The 22,622-nt window shown below is 43.7% G+C and overlaps 1 protein-coding gene across 1 annotated transcript in view; it reads left to right on the forward strand.

The window, feature by feature from the left end:
- Window positions 1-22,051, forward strand: part of LOC128644499 (talin-1-like) — a gene marked incomplete at its 5' end in the record, with an annotated part of 44,230 nt that extends 22,179 nt beyond the window's left edge. Inside the window, one exon of the mRNA XM_053697081.1 lies at window positions 21,873-22,051. Within this exon, the coding sequence (XP_053553056.1) occupies window positions 21,873-21,887 (15 nt within the window). The remainder of the gene's footprint in view (window positions 1-21,872) is intronic.
- Window positions 22,052-22,622: the final 571 nt, after the last annotated feature.

Below are 22,622 nucleotides of genomic sequence, written 5' to 3' on the forward strand. Positions count from 1 at the left end.
CGCCAAGCTTCTTAGTTTTAATGACAAAACTATTTTAATGCAGTATTATCGGAAAACTCAACCCATTCTATTAGAGGGTTCAAAAATACTTCTTTTTCAGCACTTTTCATTTGAGACATCCTTAAAAAGAAAAGAAATCTCCCTTATATGCACTAGACTTATCAATCAAGGTATACAAGCCACGGTAATATACCCAGCCAGACTCAGAATTACAATGCATGGTCAGAATTTCTTTTCTCTTTAAAGACACGATGAGTCCACGGATTTCATCCTTGTGGGATTACGCCTCCTGGTCAGCAGGAGGAGGCAAAGAGCACCACAGCAGAGCTGTATATATAGCTCCTCCCTTCCCTCCCACTCCAGTCATTCTCTTTGCCTACGTTAGTGATAGGAGATGGCAAAGTGAGGTGTTAGGTTTTGATTCTTCAATCAAGAGTTTTTTATTTTAAAAACAGTGCCAGAGTGTGCTGTTTTGTTTGGGTGTAGCCGTAGTCCATATCAGTCTCTACAGAAGAGCAATTGGTGGCTTTAGAGCAATGGGAACTGGTGGGACATAATTCTCACTGCGCCTCCCATACTGTGTTGCTGCCCTTTTTGTGATAGCCTAAGCTGAATCTAACTCAGGCTCTATCTTTGTCTACAGGACTATAGGAGGGAAAGGACCTCTGAACCCTGTTGAGGCTGCCCTGCTGTCGGACAGCATTGAGGTAAGTGCAGCCTTCATTATTCTGGGACATATTTACCTCAGAGAGGTCTCTGCACTTAAATTATATATATATTTATTGGGAACATGGGCTCTTTAAGTAAAGAGCTCTCTTGCCAGACAGCATTAAGCAGACTCTGGGCCACGCTTGGGGCTATTTTTTTGGGGGACATAGTCTCATTAAAAGAACAAGGCTTCCCCACTAAATGGCTTTGTTCCGACACTGGGCTACGCTTGGGGTTATTTTTTAGAACATGTATGTTTTTAATACAGGGCTTCCCTTACATTGTGTATTACTTGTTTAATATGGCTACGTGGTACATGTCTTAGCCGATAAAGGAGGCGGCATTAACAGGCACTGGATTCTGGGGCTATCGGGTTTTATGTTAAAACTTAGCCGTGCAGAGGTTTAGACTTGACGCCCACGAAGGGCGGGGCTTATTTTCACGCGCTTCAGTCAGTTTGGTGACGCCGTGCAGTTGTTTTCCTGAGTTCCGACATCAGCATGCCAGCTGGGTGTTACGCTAAGAACCGCTTGGTTTTTTAAAGCAAGGGGTTGATAGCGTTCTGTGACTCGATTGCTAGCTGACGCTGTTAAGCTTGTTGGAAGAGTGGTCTGGAAACCGGGTAACAGGTAGGCGCCTCAGCAAAGCTGTTGAGACGTAGAGGTGCAAGATTTACTGAAGTTTTTCTCCGATTTAAAAACAAGTTGTTTTTTAAAAAAAAAAAATTAAGAGGCCAATACAAAAGTTATAGTATCAGATTCTATTTCATTTTAAGGGGCCAGTATAGGATTTATCTAAGGGCCAGTTTCTAATTGAGTATTAGGTCATATCCTCTCTTGCTTTTTGTCAACACAATAGAGAGTGGTTGATTAAAGATTTAAGGAATTATTACTTTTTAAAGGGCCAGTATATATTTTGTATTGTTTTTTCTTTTATATCATGGATTTAGAAGATATCCAGAATGTTACCTGTGCCATCTGTTTGAATGCCAATGTGGAACCTCCTGTTCCTTTTTGTCCCTCATGTATTGAGAGGGCTTTAAGCTATAGAGAGAGGATTTTCTTTGATAAAACCTTGTCTAAAGCTGATGCTTCTCAGGAGTCTAACGAGGAGATGTAGAGTATGCCGCAGCTTTCTCCCCAAGCGTCAAAGCCCTTAATGCCCGTTCAGGCAGTGCCCTGTACTTGTTCTCAAGTTTCTGCTGCAGTTACATTAAAGGACATAGCTACAGTTATGTCTTCTACACCTTCTGATGCGTTATCTGCCTTTCCTATGTTTCAAGGCAAGAGTAAAAGGAAGGACAACTATGTGGTCAATGAAGTTTCTGATACTTTGATGGCAATCTCGGACGTACCCTCCCAGGGCTCTGAGTTGGAGGGTATGGAGGTTCTATTGGAAGGTGAAATTTCTGACTCAGGAAGTTCCTTACCTCTGACTGATTCAGATGTGGTTTCTTTCAAGTTTAAACTAGAACACCTCCGCCTGTTACTAAGGGAGGTTTTAGTGACTTTGGACGACTGTAATACGATAGTGGTCCCTCCGGAGAAGTTGAGTAAGTTATACAGATACATAGAAGTGCCTTCTTACTCTGATGTTTTTCCAGTTCCCAAGAGAACTTTGGAGATTGTTGCTAAAGATTGGGAGAGACCAGGTATTCCCTTCTCTTCTTCTCCAATTTTCAAGAAAATGTTCCCTATATCTGACGGTCAGGGAATCTTGGCAGACGGTCCCTAAGATGGAGGGAGCTATTTCCACCCTGGCTAAGCGGACTACTATTCCTATTAAGGATAGTTGTGCTTTCAAAGATCCTATGGATAAGAAGTTGGAGAGTCTATTTAAAAGAATTTGTCCATCAGGGTTTACTTTTACAACCGTCTGCTTGCATTGTTACGGTCACTAGTGCGGCAGCTTATAGGTTTGATGCTCTTGCAGAGTCTCTTAAGACGGAGACTTCTCTGGAAGAGATACAGGATCTGATTAAAGCTCTTAAATTAGCTAATTTGTTTATTACTGATGCTTCTCTGCAGATTACTAAATTGGCTGCTAAGAGTTCAGGTTTCTCCGTCCTAGCCTGCAGGGCATTATGGTTGAAACCTTGGTCTGCGGACGTGTCATCCAAGTCTAAACTTCTGGCTATTCCTTACAAGGGGAAGACCTTGTTTGGTCCTGGCTTGAAGGAAATTATTTCTGACATCACGGGAGGTAAGGGTCATCTCCTCCCTCAGGATAAACGATCCAAGCAGAAGGGTCAATAAAGTCATTTTCGTTCCTTTCGAAATTTCAACGCATTGAGGTAATCAGATTGATGGTGGCGGCAATGGACATCAAACCGTTTTCTCGGTTTCATCTCAGGCCTCTGCAGCTAAGCATGCTCAGGCAGTGGAATGGAGATTATACAGATTTGTCTCCTCGAATAACCCTAGATCAGGAGACGAGGGACTCTCTTTAATGGTGGTTGTCTCTGGATCATCTATCCCAGGGGACATGCTTTCGCAGACCTTCATGGGTGATTGTGACAACGGATGCCAGCCTTTTAGGATGGGGAGCAGTCTGGGGCTCTTTAAAGGCTCAGGGAGTATGGACTCAGGCAGAGTCTCTCCTTCCCATCAACATTCTAGAGCTTAGGGCGATCTTCAATGCTCTTCGGGCCTGGCCTCAGTTGGCTTCGACCCAATTCATCAGATTCCAGTCGGACAACATAACGACGGTGGCTTACATCAATCATCAGGGAGGAACAAGGAGTTCCTTAGCGATGACCGAAGTAGCCAAGATAATCCAGTGGACGTAGGCCCATTCTTGCCAACTGTCGGCGATCCACATCCCAGGGGTGGAAAACTGGGAGGCAGATTTTCTGAGCAGGCAGACTTTTCATCCAGGAGAGTGGGAACTTCATCCGGAAATATTCTCCAACCTGATTCTCAGATGGGGTCGGCTGAAGTTGGATCTCATGGCATCTCGTCAGAATGCCAAGCTTCCGAGATATGGTTCCAGGTCCAAGGACCCCCAGGCCGAGCTGATAGATGCCTTGGCAGTTCCTTGGTCCTTCAGCCTAGCATATCTTTTCCCCCTGTTTTTCGCTCCTTCCCCGGGTTATTGCTCGAATCAAATAGGAGAGGGTGTCAGTGATCCTCATTGCTCCTGCGTGGCCTCGCAGGATTTGGTATGCCGATCTGGTGGACATGTCATCTCTGCCACCTTGGAAGCTTCCATTGAGGAAGGACCTTCTCATTCAGGGTCCCTTCCGTCACCCGAATCTAGTTTCTCTGCAGCTGACTGCTTGGAGATTGAACGCTTAATCTTATCCAAGCGAGGTTTTTCTGATTCGGTTATAGATACCTTACTTCAGGTGCGTAAGCCGGTAACTAGGAAAATTTACCATAAGATATGGCGCAAATATCTTTATTGGTGTGAATCCAAGAGCTACTCATGGAGTAGAGTTAGGATTCCCAGGATTTTGTCTTATCTCCAAGAAGGATTGGAGAAGGGGTTGTCATCAGGGGGGAACAAGGAGCTCCTTAGCGATGATAGAAGTATCAAGGATAATCCGATGGGCGGAGGCCCGCTCTTGCTATCTATCGGCAATCTACATCCCAGGAGTAGAGAACTGGGAAGCGGATTTTCTAAGTCGTCAGACTTTTCATCCGGGGGAGTGGGAGCTCCACCCGGAGGTGTTTGCCTCTCTGATTCTCCGATGTGGCAGACCGGAATTGGATCTGATTGCATCTCGACAGAATGCCAAGCTTCCAAGATACGTATCCAGGTTGAGGGATCCTCAGGCCAAACTGATAGATGCCTTGGCAGTTCCTTGGTCGTTCAGCCTAGCTTATGTGTTTCCACCGTTTCCTCTCCTTCCACGTGTGATTGCTCGGATCAAACAGGAGAGAGCTTCAGTAATCCTGATAGCGCCTGCGTGGCCACGCAGGACTTGGTATGCGGATCTAGTGGACATGTCGTCTCTGCCACTGTGGAAACTTCCTTTGAGACAGGACCTGCTCATTCAAGGTCATCAATATGTTGATTCAGGCACGTAAGCCTGTCACTAGAAAAATCTATCATAAGATATGGCGTAAATATCTTTATTGGTGTGAATCCAAGGGCTACTCATGGAGTAAAGTTAGGATTCCCAGGATTCTGTCTTTTCTCCAAGAAGGATTGGAGAAAGGGTTATCAGCTAGTTCCTTAAAGGGACAAATTTCTGCTTTGTCGATTTTGCTTCACAAACGTTTGGCAGATATGCCAGATGTTCAGTCTTTTTGTCAGTCTCTGTCTAGAATTAAGCCTGTATTTATACCAATTACTCCTCCTTGGAGTTTGAATTTAGTTCTTCAAGGGGTTCCGTTTGAACCCATGCATTCCATAGATATTAAATTGTTATCTTGGAAAGTTCTGTTTTTAGTTGCTATTTCTTCTGCTCGAAGAGTTTCTGAGCTTTCAGCGTTACAGTGTGATTCGCCTTATTTTATTTTTCATTCTGATAAGGTGGTTTTACGTACCAAACCTGGATTTCTTCCTAAGGTTGTTTCAAATAAGAATATTAATCAGGAAATTGTTGTTCCTTCCTTGTGTAATAATCCTTCTAAGAAGGAGCGTCAGTTACATAACCTGGACGTGGTCCGTGCCTTGAAGTTTTACTTACAGGCAACTAAGGATTTCTGTCAATCATCTTCATTATTCATTGTTTATTCTGGAAAACGTAGGGGTCAGAAAGCTACGGCTACCTCTCTGTCTTTTTGGCTGAGGAGTATCATATGCCTGGCATATGAGACTGCTGGACAGCAGCCTCCTGAAAGAATTACGGCTCATTCTTCTAGGGCTATGGCTTCCGCATGGGCCTTTAAAAACGATGCATCTGTTGAACAGATTTGCAAGGCTGCGACTTGGTCGTCCCTTCATACTTTTTCCAAATTTTACAAATTTAATACTTTTGCTTCTTCTGAGGCTGTTTTTGGGAGAAAAGTTCTGTTACGGTTACCCTTAGTCTCGCTGAGAGATGGACCGCTTAGTAGCCTGGATTCCTATTGCTGAAGAGGGGAGAAACTGCTTTCCATAGTATTCTATATGAGTCTCGCAAATGTAGAATAATCCCCCTTAGCTGTAGTACAGCTAGGATACCCTTCTGCCCACAAAAACGAGTCAACGCTGCGATTGAGGGACAACCAAGAACTGAGGACTGGGATGCCCAGCCTGCTTTTTATTTAGGTTACATGCACACAGGGCACTCCCAGGGGGGGAAGCATAAAATCCCCCATCACACATTTAGACAAAGCCCTTGGACAGGCCACCGCAGATAACAAGTACACACAAGAAAACAATTGAGTCCTTCTTATCACCTAGCAGTGAATGCTTATCACAAACTTAATTACAGTACACAATATGCTAGGAAACCTGCCTCAGAAAATAGTTTTCTCAAAACTGAACAGAGTTAACCCTTTATGAAATGATACTTGTTACAGTTTTCTTGGAGCCCTTCTTAGGCGCTGGCTTGGCTGGTTCAGGCATTGCTGCTGGGAAATAAGTTTCTTCACAACAAAATAACTAATGCTTCTGTAACAGTGCTCCCTTTCTGTGGAACACTCTGGCAGACACGGTCTGACCCCTTTTCGGGGCAGACTAAGGCTGTCCAGACCGCTGGTTATGCGGGGCTGAGGTCGGTTTGTCTGGACAACCCGTCGGCGTTGCCATTCTGTTTCCCAGGTCTGTAAGTAATGGTGAAATTGAAGGGTTGCAACGATAAACTCCAACGTAATAGCCTGCCATTATCTCCAGAGACCCGGTTCAGCCACACCAACGGGTTATGGTCGGTGACCAGAGTGAACTCCTGCCCATATAAATAGGGAGTCAATTTCTTTAATGCCCACACCAAAGCCAAACACTCCTTTTCGACCGCTGCATAGCTGACTTCGCGGGGCAGGAGCTTCCGGCTGATGTAGGCAACTGGATGCTCCCCTCCATCTTCGCCTACTTGGCTGAGGACGGCTCCCAGCCCGAACATGGAAGCATCTGTGTGGACGATAAAACGTTTGTTAAGGGCTGGAGCCGCCAAGACAGGAGCGTTAATTAGAGCATTTTTGAGAGCCTGGAAAGCCGTTTCACAGTGGGGAGACCACAGGACCTGTCGAGGTAAGTTCTTCTTGGTCAAGTCAGTCAGGGGTTTGGCAAGTGTGCTGTAGTCTGGTACGAACCGTCTATAGTACCCTGCCGTGCCCAGGAAGGCTAGGACCTGAGTCTTAGTGATGGGGGTGGGCCAATTGGCGACAGCTTCTATCTTGGCCGGCTCTGGTCGCTGCTTTCCACACCCCACCCGGTGACCCAGGTACTGTACCTCGGCCATCCCAAAGTGGCATTTTTCTGGCTTCAGAGTCAGGCCAGCAGCCCGGATCTGATCCAGAACCATTCCTATGTGAGCTAAGTGGTCCTCCCATGACTCACTGTGGATCGCTATGTCGTCCAGGTAGGCGCAAGCAAAACTCTGGAAGCCATCCAGGAGCCTATCCACCAAGCGCTGGAATGTAGCTGGGGCATTCTTCATCCCAAACGGCATTACCCTAAACTGATATAAGCCGAATGGGGTGACGAATGCCGACTTGGGGATAGCCTCCGGGGCCAGGGGAATCTGCCAGTAACCTTTGCAGAGGTCAATAGTGGTCAGGTAATTTCCCCTGGCTATACGATCGAGTAGCTCGTCTACCCTGGGCATAGGGTAAGCGTCCGTCACGGTCTTTTCATTGAGCCTCCGATAGTCTACGCAGAACCGGGTGGTCCCATCTTTCTTGGGCACCAAGACAACTGGGGAGGCCCAGGGACTATCGGAGGGCTCAATTACCCCGAGTTGGAGCATCTCATCGATCTCCTTCTTCATTCCTATCCTAACTGCTTCGGGGATTCGGTACGGAGCCTGGCGCAAGGGAGCTTGTCCCGGAGTATCTACCTGGTGGGTGGTTAAAGTAGTGTACCCTGGCTTCGGGGAGAAGGTGAGGTGTTTGGACTGTAGGAGTTGGTTGAGCTGCTCCCTTTCAGTGGGGCTAAGTCGGTCTCCTATCTGAACCTGAGCCACTATACCTGTGGGGAGACTCTTTTCTAATAGGTCTGGAATGGGTAGACTGTCGGGGCCTTCCTGAGGGGAACAACATACGGCCGTCACGTTCTCTGGTCGCTCAAAATATTCCTTGAGCATGTTTACATGGAATGTCTTTCTAAGATTGTTGTTGTGGCAGCTAGCTATCACATAAGTGGTGTCTCCCCTTTTCTCTACGATCTGGTAGGGGCCCTGCCAGGACGCCTGCAATTTGTCTGTCTTCACCGGCTTAAGTACTAACACCTTTTGTCCTATGGTAAAGATTCTCTTTCGGGCCCCCCGATCGTACCATACTTTCTGTCTTCTCTGGGCCGACTGGAGATTAGCCCGCACGGATTTGGCTAATTGCTCCATTCGGTCCCTGAGTTCCAGCACGTATGGCACAATGGGGACACCGTCAGTCTCCATCTCTCCCTCCCAGTGCTCCCGGATCAGGTTTAGGGGTCCCCGTACCTTTCTTCCGTAGAGCAACTCGAAGGGAGAGAACCCTGTCGTTTCCTGGGGCACCTCCCGATAAGCAAAAAGGAGGTGCGGCAGGAAGCGTTCCCAGTCTCGGTATTCCTGAGTGAACGTCTTGAGCATTTGCTTGAGGGTCCCATTGAACCTCTCACACAGCCCGTTCGTCTGGGGGTGGTATGGGGAGCTCAGGAGGGACTTAATTTTGCAAACCTGCCAGAGTTGTTGGGTCAATTCAGCCGTAAATTGGGTGCCTCGGTCGGATAGGATTTCTTTTGGAAATCCTACCCGGGAGAACACCTGTACTAGTGCATTCGCTACCGTATCCGCTTGTATGTTGGATAGGGCGACAGCCTCTGGGTACCTGGTAGCGTAGTCCACTACGGTAAGAATGTAGCGCTTACCGGAGGGACTAGGGGTAGCCAGTGGTCCCACTAGGTCAATAGCAACCCGGCTGAAGGGTTCCTCTACAATGGGCATATTTACTAGATGGGCTTTAGGGTGATCGCCTCGCCTTCCTACTCGTTGACACACATCGCAGGTGTTACAGTAAGTTCTAACGTCGGTGTGTACCCCTGGCCAAAAGAACGTGTGAGTAATGCGGTGTAGGGTACGGGTTACAGCTAGGTGGCCTGCTAAGGGGATGTCATGGCCTATCTTGATGATTTCTTGACGGTATTTGTGGGGCACTACTAGCTGTCGCCTACGCTGTCCCCTTTTCTCTGTCCAGCGGTATAGTTTCCCTTTTTCCCATAAGAATGTTTCATTATCTGCCCCGCCCCCTCCGGTCTCTGCTCGTTCCCGGTACTTTTGTAAGGTCGGGTCAGTCTTAGACTCTGTCTCGAAAGCATCTGGGGTGTCCCAGGGTATGGGGCCTAACATGTCAGGCAATGTCGGGGTAGGTCTTACCTGTGTCTCCCGCACTGGTGAGAGTTCTCGCTCCGTCCGGGCTTGGGCCCGTGTAGTCACTGGGTCCGCCTCGTTGTTGCATACTGGAGCATAGGCAGAAGTCATGGGGCCCAAATCATTGCCCAGTAGTACTTCGGCAGGTAAATTATCCATTATGCCCAAGTTCACAGCCCCCTTTCCCGCTCCCCAATCAAGATGCACTTTAGCTGTTGGAATTTTGTACACATCCCCCCCCGCCACTCTAACGGCCACAGTCTGTCCAGATCGCTTGTGCTCCGGCACCAAATGACTCTGTACCAGCGTGATAGTAGCCCCTGTGTCTCTCAATCCCTCGGTAGATCGCCCCTCGAGCCATACCTTCTGCCGATGGTGCTGGCGGTTATCTGAGGCAGCATATACAGGGTCCGCCTCGTGAAGCGGCCCCAAATATTCCTCCATAGGGGCCTCTTGGTTAACACAGAGGGTCCGGACGGGCGATATGCCCCAGAGGGGTAATTGTAATTCCTGGGTGTCTGGTGCGTATTAAGGGGGCAGCTAGCCATGAAATGCCCTGGTTGCTTGCATCGGTGGCAAGTCGGTCTGGGACGCTCAGAGCTGTTATTGGGTGGTCCTGAGTGTCGGGCGGGCCCTGCGGGCACCGGGGCTCGGAATTCAGCACGAGGGGGTGCACGGTAAACCTCTCTGGGTTCGTGAAGACGGGAGTCATAATGTTCATCGGCCAATTTGGCTGCTTCTTCTAAGGTAGAAGGTCGCCTGTCTCGCAGCCATTCCTTCCCTTGCTGTTCCATGCCATTATAAAAATGTTCTAAGAGAAACAATTGTAAAATTTCCTCACCAGTCACCGCTTTACTTCCGCTCATCCAGTGATTTGCCGCTCTCCGCATTCGGTGCGCCCATTCCATATGGGTATCGTTAGGCTTCTTTTTCGTGCCCCGAAACTGTCGGCGATACGCGTCCGGAGTTACTGCGTACCGTCGCAACAGTGTCTCCTTAACTAGCTCATACTGTGTCACTTCCTCAGCACCCAGAGTACGAAAGGCTTCCAGGGCTCGCCCGGATAGTTTCCCAGACAATATCGTGGGCCACTCCCTGTTGGGAATCTGGTGCAGGGCACATTGCCTTTCGAAGTCCGCCAAATATTCATCAATCCCTGTCTCGCTCTCTAGGAAGGGTCGAAATGCCGCATAGGGTATCTTGGGCCTCCCAGCATTTTCGACAGGGATGATTACCTGCGGGGCTTCAGCATTGCGGTGTGCGTTCGCTAGGTTGAGTTCGTGGGCTCGAGTCTCTCGTATATCCTTGTCTGCTTCCGCCATCAACTGCTGTACCAATTCCATGGAGGGGTTCGGCCCGTACAGTGAGAGCCTCTCCCGAACAATCCTGGTTTTTTCGTCACTAATCGTGGTCGGTGTTTCCGCCATTGTGAAGCTCTGATCCAGTTCGGTCAATTCTGCGATCAGCTCTCTCCTCGGCCGGTTGCTGGCGTACCCCCCTCTGCTTTCAAGTAAATCCTTTAGGGTTGTACGCTTCAATTTTTCGTAAGCGCTCTCCATCCGTTCTGTACCTCTCCTAGGAAATCCAGGAAAAATCCCACCGCTGCCGCCAAATGTTACGGTTACCCTTAGTCTCGCTGAGAGATGGACCGCTTAGTAGCCTGGATTCCTATTGCTGAAGAGGGGAGAAACTGCTTTCCATAGTATTCTATATGAGTCTCGCAAATGTAGAATAATCCCCCTTAGCTGTAGTACAGCTAGGATACCCTTCTGCCCACAAAAACGAGTCAACGCTGCGATTGAGGGACAACCAAGAACTGAGGACTGGGATGCCCAGCCTGCTTTTTATTTAGGTTACATGCACACAGGGCACTCCCAGGGGGGGAAGCATAAAATCCCCCATCACACATTTAGACAAAGCCCTTGGACAGGCCACCGCAGATAACAAGTACACACAAGAAAACAATTGAGTCCTTCTTATCACCTAGCAGTGAATGCTTATCACAAACTTAATTACAGTACACAATATGCTAGGAAACCTGCCTCAGAAAATAGTTTTCTCAAAACTGAACAGAGTTAACCCTTTATGAAATGATACTTGTTACAGTTTTCTTGGAGCCCTTCTTAGGCGCTGGCTTGGCTGGTTCAGGCATTGCTGCTGGGAAATAAGTTTCTTCACAACAAAATAACTAATGCTTCTGTAACAAGTTCTTTTAAGCAGTGGTGCCTTCCATTTAGGTCTCTGTCTTGTCCCTCCTGTTTCATCCGTGTCATGTAGCTTTGGTATTGTATCCCACAAATAAGGATGAAATCCGTAGACTCGTCGTATCTTGTAGAAGAAAAGGAAATTTATGCTTACCTGATAAATTGATTTCTTCTACGATACGACGAGTCCACGGCCCTCCCTGTCATTTTAAGACCGATTATATTTTACAACTTCAGTCACCTCTGCACCTTTTTCCTTTCTCTTCCTAAACCTTTGGTCGAATGACTGGGGGTGAAGGGAAGGGAGGGGCTATATATACAGCTCTGCTGTGGTGCTCTTTGCCACTTCCTGTTAGCAGGAGGATAATATCCCACAAGTAAGGATGAAATCCGTGGACTCGTCGTATCGTAGAAGAAATCAATTTATCAGGTAAGCATAAATTTCCTTTTTGCTACTTTCTTATCACCCCACTTCTTGGCTATTCGTTAAACTGAATTGTGGGTGTGGTGAGGGGTGTATTTATAGGCATTTTGAGGTTTGGGAAACTTTGCCCCTCCAGGTAGGATTTTATATCCCATACGTCACTAGCTCATGGACTCTTGCCAATATGAAATAAATGAATTTATCAGGTAAATTCTTATATAAATTATGTTTTTTACCTCTGTGATTACCTTGTAATCTAAGCCTCTGCAGACTGACCCCTTATCTCAGTTATATTAATACACTTTTTTATCTCTGATTACCTTGTATCTAAGCCTCTGCAGACTGCTCCTTATCTCAGTTATATTAATATACTTTTTACCTCTGTAATTACCTTGTATCTAAGCCTCTGTAGACTGCTCCTTATCTCAGTTATATTAATATACTTTTTACCTCTGTGATTACCCTGTATCTAAGCCTCTGTAGACTGCTCCTTATCTCAGTTATATTAATATACTTTTTACCTCTGTGATTACCTTGTATCTAAGCCTCTGCAGACTGCTCCTTATCTCAGTTATATTAATATACTTTTTACCTCTGTAATTACCCTGTATCTAAGCCTCTGTAGACTGCTCCTTATCTCAGTTATATTAATATACTTTTTACCTCTGTGATTACCTTGTATCTAAGCCTCTGCAGACTGCTCCTTATCTCAGTTATATTAATATACGTTTTACCTCTGTAATTACCTTGTATCTAAGCCTCTGTAGACTGCTCCTTATCTCAGTTATATTAATATACTTTTTACCTCTGTGATTACCTTGTATCTAAGCCTCTGCAGACTGCTCCTTATCTCAGTTATATTAATATACTTTTTACCTCTGTAATTACCCTGTATCTAAGCCTCTGCAGACTGCTCCTTATCTCAGATATATTAATATATTTTTTACCTGTGATTACCTTGTATCTAAGCCTCTGCAGACTGCCCCTTATCTCAGTTATAGTAATATACTTTTTACCTCTGTGTTTACCTTGTATCTAAGCCTCTGCAGACTTCCCCTTATCTCAGTTAAATTATTATACTTATTACCTCTGTGATTACCTTGTATCTAAGCCTCTGCAGACTGCCACTTATCTCAGTTATATTAATATACTTTTTACCTCTGTGATTACCTTGTATCTAAGCCTCTGCAAACTGCCCCTTATTTCAGTTATATTAATATACTTTTTACCTCTGTGATTACCCTGTATCTAAGCCTCTGCAAACTGCCCCCCTTATCTCAGTTATATTAATATACTTTTTACCTCTGTGATTACCCTGTATCTAAGCTTCTGCAGACTGCTCCTTATCTCAGTTATATTAATATACTTTTTACCTCTGTGATTACCTTGTATCTAAGCCTCTGCAGACTGCCCCTTATCTCAGCTATATTAATATACGTTTTACCTATGTGATACCCTGTATCTAAGCCTCTACAGACTGCCCCTTATCTCAGTTATATTAATATACTTTTTACCTCTGTAATTACCTTGTATCTAAGCCTCTGCAGACTGCCCCTTATCTCAGTTATATTAATATACTTTTTACCTCTGTGATTACCCTGTATCTAAGCCTCTGCAAACTGCCCCTTATTTCAGTTATATTAATATACTTTTTACCTCTGTGATTACCCTGTATCTAAGCCTCTGCAAACTGCCCCCTTATCTCGGTTATAATAATATACTTTTTACCTCTGTGATTACCCTGTATCTAAGCTTCTGCAGACTGCTCCTTATCTCGGTTATATTAATATACTTTTTACCTCTGTGATTACCCTGTATCTAAGCCTCTGCAGACTGCCCCTTATCTCAGTTATATTAATATACTTTTTACTTCTGTGATTACCTTGTATCTAAGCCTCTGCAGACTGCCCCTTATCTCAGTTATATTAATATACGTTTTACCTATGTGATACCCTGTATCTAAGCCTCTACAGACTGCCCCTTATCTCAGTTATATTAATATACTTTTTACCTCTGTGATTACCTTGTATCTAAGCCTCGGCAGACTGCCCCTTATCTCAGTTATATTAATATACTTTTTACCTCTGTGATTACCTTGTATCTAAGCCTCTGCAGACTGCCCCTTATCTCAGTTATATTATTATACTTTTACCTCTGTGATTACCCTGTATCTAAGTCTCTGCAGACTGCTCCTTATCTCAGTTATATTAATGTACTTTTTACCTCTGTGATTACCTTGTATTTAACCCTCTACAGACTGCTCCTTATCTCAGTTATATTAATATACCTTTTACCTCTGTGATTACCCTGTATCTAAGCCTCTGCAGACTGCTCCTTATCTCGGTTATATTAATGTACTTTTTACCTCTGTGATTACCTTGTATTTAACCCTCTACAGACTGCTCCTTATCTCAGTTATATTAATATACTTTTTACCTCTGTGATTACCTTGTATCTAAGCCTTTGCAGACTGCCCCTTATCTCAGTTATATTAATATACTTTTTACCTCTATGATTACCTTGTATCTAAGCCTCTGCAGACTGCCCCTTATCTCAGTTATATTAATATACTTTTTACCTCTGTGATTACCTTGTATCTAACCCTCTGCAGACTGCCCCCTTATCTCAGTTATATTAATATACTTTTTACCTCTGTGATTACCCTGTATCTAAGCCTCTGCAGACTGCCCCTTATCTCAGTTATATTAATATACTTTTTACCTCTGTGATTACCTTGTATCTAAGCCTCTGCAGACTGCCCCTTATCTCAGTTATATTATTATACTTTTACCTCTGTGATTACCCTGTATCTAAGTCTCTGCAGACTGCTCCTTATCTCAGTTATATTAATGTACTTTTTACCTCTGTGATTACCTTGTATTTAACCCTCTACAGACTGCTCCTTATCTCAGTTATATTAATATACTTTCTTTCATGTAATTAACAAGAGTCCATGAGCTAGTGACGTATGGGATATACATTCCTACCAGGAGGGGCAAAGTTTCCCAAACCTTAAAATGCCTATAAATACACCCCTCACCACACCCACAAATCAGTTTTACAAACTTTGCCTCCAAGGGAGGTGGTGAAGCAAGTTTGTGCTAGATTCTACGTTGATATGCGCTCCGCAGCAAGTTGGAGCCCGGTTTTCCTCTCAGCGTGCAGTGAATGTCAGAGGGATGTGAAGAGAGTATTGCCTATTGAATGCAGTGATCTCCTTCTACGGGGTCTATTTCATAGGTTCTCTGTTATCGGTCGTAGAGATTCATCTCTTACCTCCCTTTTCAGATCGACGATATACTCTTATATTTACCATTACCTCTACTGATTCTCGTTTCAGTACTGGTTTGGCTTTCTACAAACATGTAGATGAGTGTCCTGGGGTAAGTAAGTCTTATTTTCTGTGACACTCTAAGCTATGGTTGGGCACTTTATTTATAAAGTTCTAAATATATGTATTCAAACATTTATTTGCCTTGACTCAGAATGTTCAACTTTCCTTATTTTCAGACAGTCAGTTTCAGATTTGGGATTATGCATTGAATTATCATATTTTTCTTACCTCAAAAATTTGACTTTTTTCCCTGTGGGCTGTTAGGCTCGCGGGGGCTGAAAATGCTTCATTTTATTGCGTCATTCTTGGCGCGGACTTTTTTGGCGCAAAAATTCTTTTCCGTTTCCGGCGTCATACGTGTCGCCGGAAGTTACGTCATTTTTTTGACGTTATTTTGCGCCAAAAATGTCGGCGTTCCGGATGTGGCGTCATTTTTGGCGCCAAAAGCATTTAGGCGCCAAATAATGTGGGCGTCTTATTTGGCGCTAAAAAATATGGGCGTCGCTTTTGTCTCCACATTATTTCAGTCTCATTTTTCATTTGCTTCTGGTTGCTAGAAGCTTGATATTTGGCATTCTTTCCCATTCCTGAAACTGTCTTATAAGGAATTTGATCTATTTTGCTTTATATGTTGTTTTTTCTCTTACATATTGCAAGATGTCTCACGTTGCATCTGAGCCAGAAGATACTACAGGAAAATCACTGCCTGCTGGATCTACCAAAGCTAAGTGTATCTGCTGTAAATTTTTGGTAGCTATTCCTCCAGCTGTTGTTTGTAATAATTGTCATGACAAACTTGTTAAAGCAGATAATATTTCCTTTAGTAATGTACCATTGCCTGTTGCAGTTCCCTCAACATCTAAGGTGCAGAATGTTCCTGATAACATAAGAGATTTTGTTTCTGAATCCATAAAGAAGGCTTTGTCTGTTATTTCTCCTTCTAGTAAACGTAAAAAGTCTTTTAAATCTTCTCTCTCTACAGATGAATTTTTAAATGAACACCATCATTCTGATTCTTTGGACTCTTCTGGTTCAGAGGATTCTATCTCAGAGATTGATGCTGATAAATCTTCATATTTATTTAAGATGGAATTTATTCGCTCTTTACTTAAAGAAGTACTAATTGCTTTAGAAATAGAGGATTCTAGTCCTCTTGATACTAATTCTATACGTTTGGATAAGGTTTTTAAAGCTCCTGCGGTTATTCCAGAAGTTTTTCCTGTTCCTAATGCTATTTCTGCAGTGATTTCCAAAGAATGGGATAAATTGGGTAATTCATTTACTCCTTCTAAACGTTTTAAGCAATTATATCCTGTTCCGCCTGACAGGTTAGAATTTTGGGACAAAATCCCTAAAGTTGATGGGGCTATTTCTACCCTTGCTAAACGTACTACCATTCCTACGTCAGATGGTACCTCGTTTAAGGATCCTTTAGATAGAAAAATTGAATCCTTTCTAAGAAAAGCTTATCTGTGTTCAGGTAATCTTCTTAGACCTGCTATATCATTGGCTGATGTTGCTGCAGCTTCAACTTTTTGGTTGGAAACCCTAGCGCAACAAGTAGCAAATCGTGATTCTCATGATATTATTATTCTTCTTCAGCATGCTAATAATTTTATCTGTGATGCCATTTTTGATATTATTAGAGTTGATGTTAGGTTTATGTCTCTAGCTATCTTAGCCAGAAGAGCTTTATGGCTTAAGACTTGGAATGCTGATATGGCTTCTAAATCAACTTTACTTTCCATTTCTTTCCAGGGAAACAAATTATTTGGTTCTCAGTTGGATTCTATTATTTCAACTGTTACTGGTGGGAAAGGAACTTTTTTACCACAGGATAAAAAATCTAAAGGTAAAAACAGGGCTAACAATCGTTTTCGTTCCTTTCGTTTCAACAAAGAACAAAAGCCTGATCCTTCGTCCTCAGGAGCAGTTTCAGTTTGGAAACCATCTCCAGTCTGGAATAAATCCAAGCCTGCTAGAAAGGCAAAGCCTGCTTCTAAGTTCACATGAAGGTACGGCCCTCATTCCAGTTCAGCTGGTAGGGGGCAGGTTACGTTTTTTCAAAGAAATTTGGATCAATTCTGTTCACAATCTTTTGGATTCAGAGCATTGTTTCAGAAGGGTACAGAATTGGTTTCAAGATGAGACCTCCTGCAAAGAGATTTTTTCTTTCCCGTGTCCCAGTAAATCCAGTGAAAGCTCAAGCATTTCTGAATTGTGTTTCAGATCTAGAGTTGGCTGGAGTAATTATGCCAGTTCCAGTTCCGGAACAGGGGATGGGGTTTTATTCAAATCTCTTCATTGTACCAAAGAAGGAGAATTCCTTCAGACCAGTTCTGGATCTAAAATTATTGAATCGTTATGTAAGGATACCAACGTTCAAGATGGTAACTGTAAGGACTATATTGCCTTTTGTTCAGCAAGGGAATTATATGTCCACAATAGATTTACAGGATGCATATCTGCATATTCCGATTCATCCAGATCATTTTCAGTTCCTGAGATTCTCTTTTCTAGACAAGCATTACCAATTTGTGGCTCTACCGTTTGGCCTTGCTACAGCTCCAAGAATTTTCACAAAGATTCTCGGTGCCCTTCTGTCTGTAATCAGAGAACAGGGTATTGTGGTATTTCCTTATTTGGACGATATCTTGGTACTTGCTCAGTCTTTACATTTAGCAGAGTCTCATACGAATCGACTTGTGTTGTTTCTTCAAGATCATGGTTGGAGGATCAATTTACCAAAAAGTTCTTTGATTCCTCAAACAAGGGTAACCTTTCTGGGTTTCCAGATAGATTCAGTGTCCATGACTCTGTCGTTAACAGACAAGAGACGTCTAAAATTGATTACAGCTTGTCGAAACCTTCAGTCACAATCATTCCCTTCGGTAGCCTTATGCATGGAAATTCTAGGTCTTATGACTGCTGCATCGGACGCGATCCCCTTTGCTCGTTTTCACATGCGACCTCTTCAGCTCTGTATGCTGAACCAATGGTGCAGGGATTACACGAAGATATCTCAATTAATATCTTTAAAACCGATTGTTCGACACTCTCTAACGTGGTGGACAGATCACCATCGTTTAATTCAGGGGGCTTCTTTTGTTCTTCCGACCTGGACTGTAATTTCAACAGATGCAAGTCTCACAGGTTGGGGAGCTGTGTGGGGATCTCTGACGGCACAGGGAGTTTGGGAATCTCAGGAGGTGAGATTACCGATCAATATTTTGGAACTCCGTGCAATTTTCAGAGCTCTTCAGTTTTGGCCTCTTCTGAAGAGAGAATCGTTCATTTGTTTCCAGACAGACAATGTCACAACTGTGGCATACATCAATCATCAAGGAGGGACTCACAGTCCTCTGGCTATGAAAGAAGTATCTCGAATTTTGGTTTGGGCAGAATCCAGCTCCTGTCTAATCTCTGCGGTTCATATCCCAGGTGTAGACAATTGGGAAGCGGATTATCTCAGTCGCCAAACGTTGCATCCGGGCGAATGGTCTCTTCACCCAGAGGTATTTCTTCAGATTGTTCAAATGTGGGGGCTTCCAGAGATAGATCTGATGGCCTCTCATCTAAACAAGAAACTTCCCAGGTATCTGTCCAGATCCCGGGATCCTCAGGCGGAGGCAGTGGATGCATTATCACTTCCTTGGAAGTATCATCCTGCCTATATCTTTCCGCCTCTAGTTCTTCTTCCAAGAGTAATCTCCAAGATTCTGAGGGAATGCTCGTTTGTTCTGCTAATAGCTCCGGCATGGCCTCACAGGTTTTGGTATGCGGATCTTGTCCGGATGGCATCTTGCCAACCATGGACTCTTCCGTTAAGACCAGACCTTCTGTCGCAAGGTCCTTTTTTCCATCCGGATCTGAAATCCTTAAACTTAAAGGTATGGAGATTGAACGCTTGATTCTTAGTCAAAGAGGTTTCTCTGACTCTGTGATTGATACTATGTTACAGGCTCGTAAATCTGTATCTAGAGAGATATATTATAGAGTCTGGAAGACTTATATTTCTTGGTGTCTTACTCATCATTTTTCTTGGTATTCTTTTAGAATTCCGAGAATATTACAATTTCTTCAGGATGGTTTAGATAAGGGTTTGTCCGCAAGTTCCTTGAAAGGACAAATCTCTGCTCTTTCTGTTCTTTTTCACAGAAAGATTGCTATTCTTCCTGATATTCATTGTTTTGTACAAGCTTTGGTTCGTATAAAACCTGTCATTAAGTCAATTTCTCCTCCATGGAGTTTGAATTTGGTTCTGGGAGCTCTTCAAGCTCCTCCGTTTGAACCTATGCATTCATTGGACATTAAATTGCTTTCTTGGAAAGTTTTGTTCCTTTTGGCCATCTCTTCTGCCAGAAGAGTTTCTGAATTATCTGCTCTTTTTTGTGAGTCTCCTTTTCTGATTTTTCATCAGGATAAGGCGGTGTTGCGAACTTCTTTTGAATTTTTACCTAAGGTTGTGAATTCCAACAACATTAGTAGAGAAATCGTGGTTCCTTCATTATGTCCTAATCCTAAGAATTCTAAGGAGAAATCGTTACATTCTTTGGATGTTGTTAGAGCTTTGAAATATTATGTTGAAGCTACTAAATCTTTCCGAAAGACTTCTAGTCTATTTGTCATCTTTTCTGGTTCTAGAAAAGGCCAGAAAGCTTCTGCCATTTCTTTGGCATCCTGGTTGAAATCTTTAATTCATCTTGCCTATGTTAATTCGGGTAAGACTCCGCCTCAGAGGATTACAGCTCATTCTACTAGGTCAGTTTCTACTTCCTGGGCGTTTAGGAATGAAGCTTCAGTTGATCAGATTTGCAAAGCAGCGACTTGGTCCTCTTTGCATACTTTTACTAAATTCTACCATTTTGATGTATTCTCTTCTTCTGAAGCAGTTTTTGGTAGAAAGGTACTTCAGGCAGTGGTTTCGGTTTGAATCTTCTGCTTATGTTTTTCATTAAACTTTATTTTGGGTGTGGATTATTTTCAGCAGGAATTGGCTGTCTTTATTTTATCCCTCCCTCTCTAGTGACTCTTGTGTGGAAAGATCCACATCTTGGGTATTCATTATCCCATACGTCACTAGCTCATGGACTCTTGTTAATTACATGAAAGAAAACATAATTTATGTAAGAACTTACCTGATAAATTCATTTCTTTCATATTAACAAGAGTCCATGAGGCCCACCCCTTTTTTGTGGTGGTTATGATTTTTTTGTATAAAGCACAATTATTCCAATTCCTTATTTTATATGCTTCGCACTTTTTTCTTATCACCCCACTTCTTGGCTATTCGTTAAACTGATTTGTGGGTGTGGTGAGGGGTGTATTTATAGGCATTTTAAGGTTTGGGAAACTTTGCCCCTCCTGGTAGGAATGTATATCCCATACGTCACTAGCTCATGGACTCTTGTTAATATGAAAGAAATGAATTATCAGGTAAGTTCTTACATAAATTATGTTTTTTACCTCTGTGATTACCCTGTATCTAGGCCTCTGCAGACTGCTCCTTATCTCAGTTATATTAATGTACTTTTTACCTCTGTGATTACCTTGTATTTAACCCTCTACAGACTGCTCCTTATCTCAGTTATATTAATATACTTTTTACCTCTGTGATTACCTTGTATCTAAGCCTTTGCAGACTGCCCCTTATCTCAGTTATATTAATATACTTTTTACCTCTGTGATTACCTTGTATCTAAGCCTCTGCAGACTGCTCCTTATCTCAGTTATATTAATATACTTTTTACCTCTGTGATTACCTTGTATCTAAGCCTTTGCAGACTGCCCCTTATCTCAGTTATATTAATATACTTTTTACCTCTGTGATTACCTTGTATCTAAGCCTCTGCAGACTGCCCCTTATCTCAGTTATATTAATATACTTTTTACCTCTGTGATTACCTTGTATCTAAGCCTTTGCAGACTGCCCCTTATCTCAGTTATATTAATATACTTTTTACCTCTGTGATTACCTTGTATCTAAGCCTCTGCAGACTGCCCCTTATCTCAGTTATATTAATATACTTTTTACCTCTGTGATTACCCTGTGTCTAAGCCTCTGCAGACTGCCCCCTTATCTCAGTTATATTAATATACTTTTTACCTCTGTGGTTACCTTGTATCTAAGCCTCTACAGACTGCTCCTTATCTCAGTTATATTAATATACTTTTTACCTCTGTGATTACCTTGTATCTAAGCCTTTGCAGACTGCCCCTTATCTCAGTTATATTAATATACTTTTTACCTCTGTGATTACCCTGTATATCCAGAGAGGTTACACGTTGGGAGAATGTGAAGGTGCAGTGCCAGAGCAAGGTGGTCTATGCCAAAAGAGTAGAATATTTCTTTTTCAACATTCAGGCAACCTACTAACCACATGTGGGATGCCTAATTATCTGCTTCTGGTTTATTTCTTGGCCAGCTGTGAGGTGCATGTTACCTGATCATGCGCTGTCTCGCTTGTCAGTCTCTTTCTCAATTCTCTCTTTTTCTTTCTCTCTATGTATCTCTTTTCCTTTTTCTTTTTCTCTCACTCTCTCGCTCTTTCTTTTTCTTTCTCTCTTTCTTTTTTTCTCACTCTTTCTTTCTTGCTTTTGCTCAATCTCTCTCTCTCTCTCTCTGTATCTCTCTTTTTTCATTCTTTCTCGTTCTTTTCTCTCTCGCTCTCTCTTTCTCGCTCTCTCTCTTTCTCTCTGTATTACTCTCTCTTTCTCACTCTTTCTTCCTCTATATCTCTCGCTCTCTTTTTCTTTCTTATGATGAAGCCGGTGAGTACCTGAGCACTGTGTGTGTGTTGTTAGTGTGCTCTGATGCGGTGGAAAAGGCAGTAGGTGTTACTATACATACATATATGCATGCTCTATATATTCCGACTAGGATTATATTAATCTGCCCCCCCTGTGCGTCCCCCTGTGCGTTACTTAGCGTCCCCCTGTGCGTTACTGAGTTGTCCCCCTGTGCGTTACAGAGTGTCCCCCTGTGCGTTACAGAGTGTCCCCCTGTGCGTTACGGAGTGTCCCCCTGTGCGTTACGGAGTGTCCCCCTGTGCGTTACGGAGTGTCCCCCTGTGCGTTACGGAGTGTCCCCCTGTGCGTTACGGAGTGTCCCCCTGTGCGTTACGGAGTGTCCCCCTGTGCGTTACGGAGTGTCCCCCTGTGCGTTACGGAGTGTCCCCTTGTGCGTTACTGAGGTCCCCCTGTGCATCCCCCTGTGCGTTACTGAGCGCCCCCCTGTGCATTACTGAGCGCCCCCCTGTGCGTTACACCCCCTTTGTCCTACTGAGTACTGGTGTTTGTTACTGAGCATGTGCGTTACCCTGTGTACTACTGAGTACTGGTGTTTGTTACTGAGCATGGGCGTTACCCTGTGTACTACTGAGTACTGGTGTTTGTTACTGAGCATGGACGTTACCCTGTGTACTACTGAGTTCTGGTGTTTGTTACTGAGCATGGATGTTACCCTGTGTACTACTGAGTTCTGGTGTTTGTTACTGAGCATGAGCGTTACCCTGTGTG

This window comes from Bombina bombina, unplaced genomic scaffold, assembly GCF_027579735.1.
Source record: "Bombina bombina isolate aBomBom1 unplaced genomic scaffold, aBomBom1.pri scaffold_1586, whole genome shotgun sequence".
Lineage (NCBI taxonomy): Eukaryota > Metazoa > Chordata > Amphibia > Anura > Bombinatoridae > Bombina > Bombina bombina.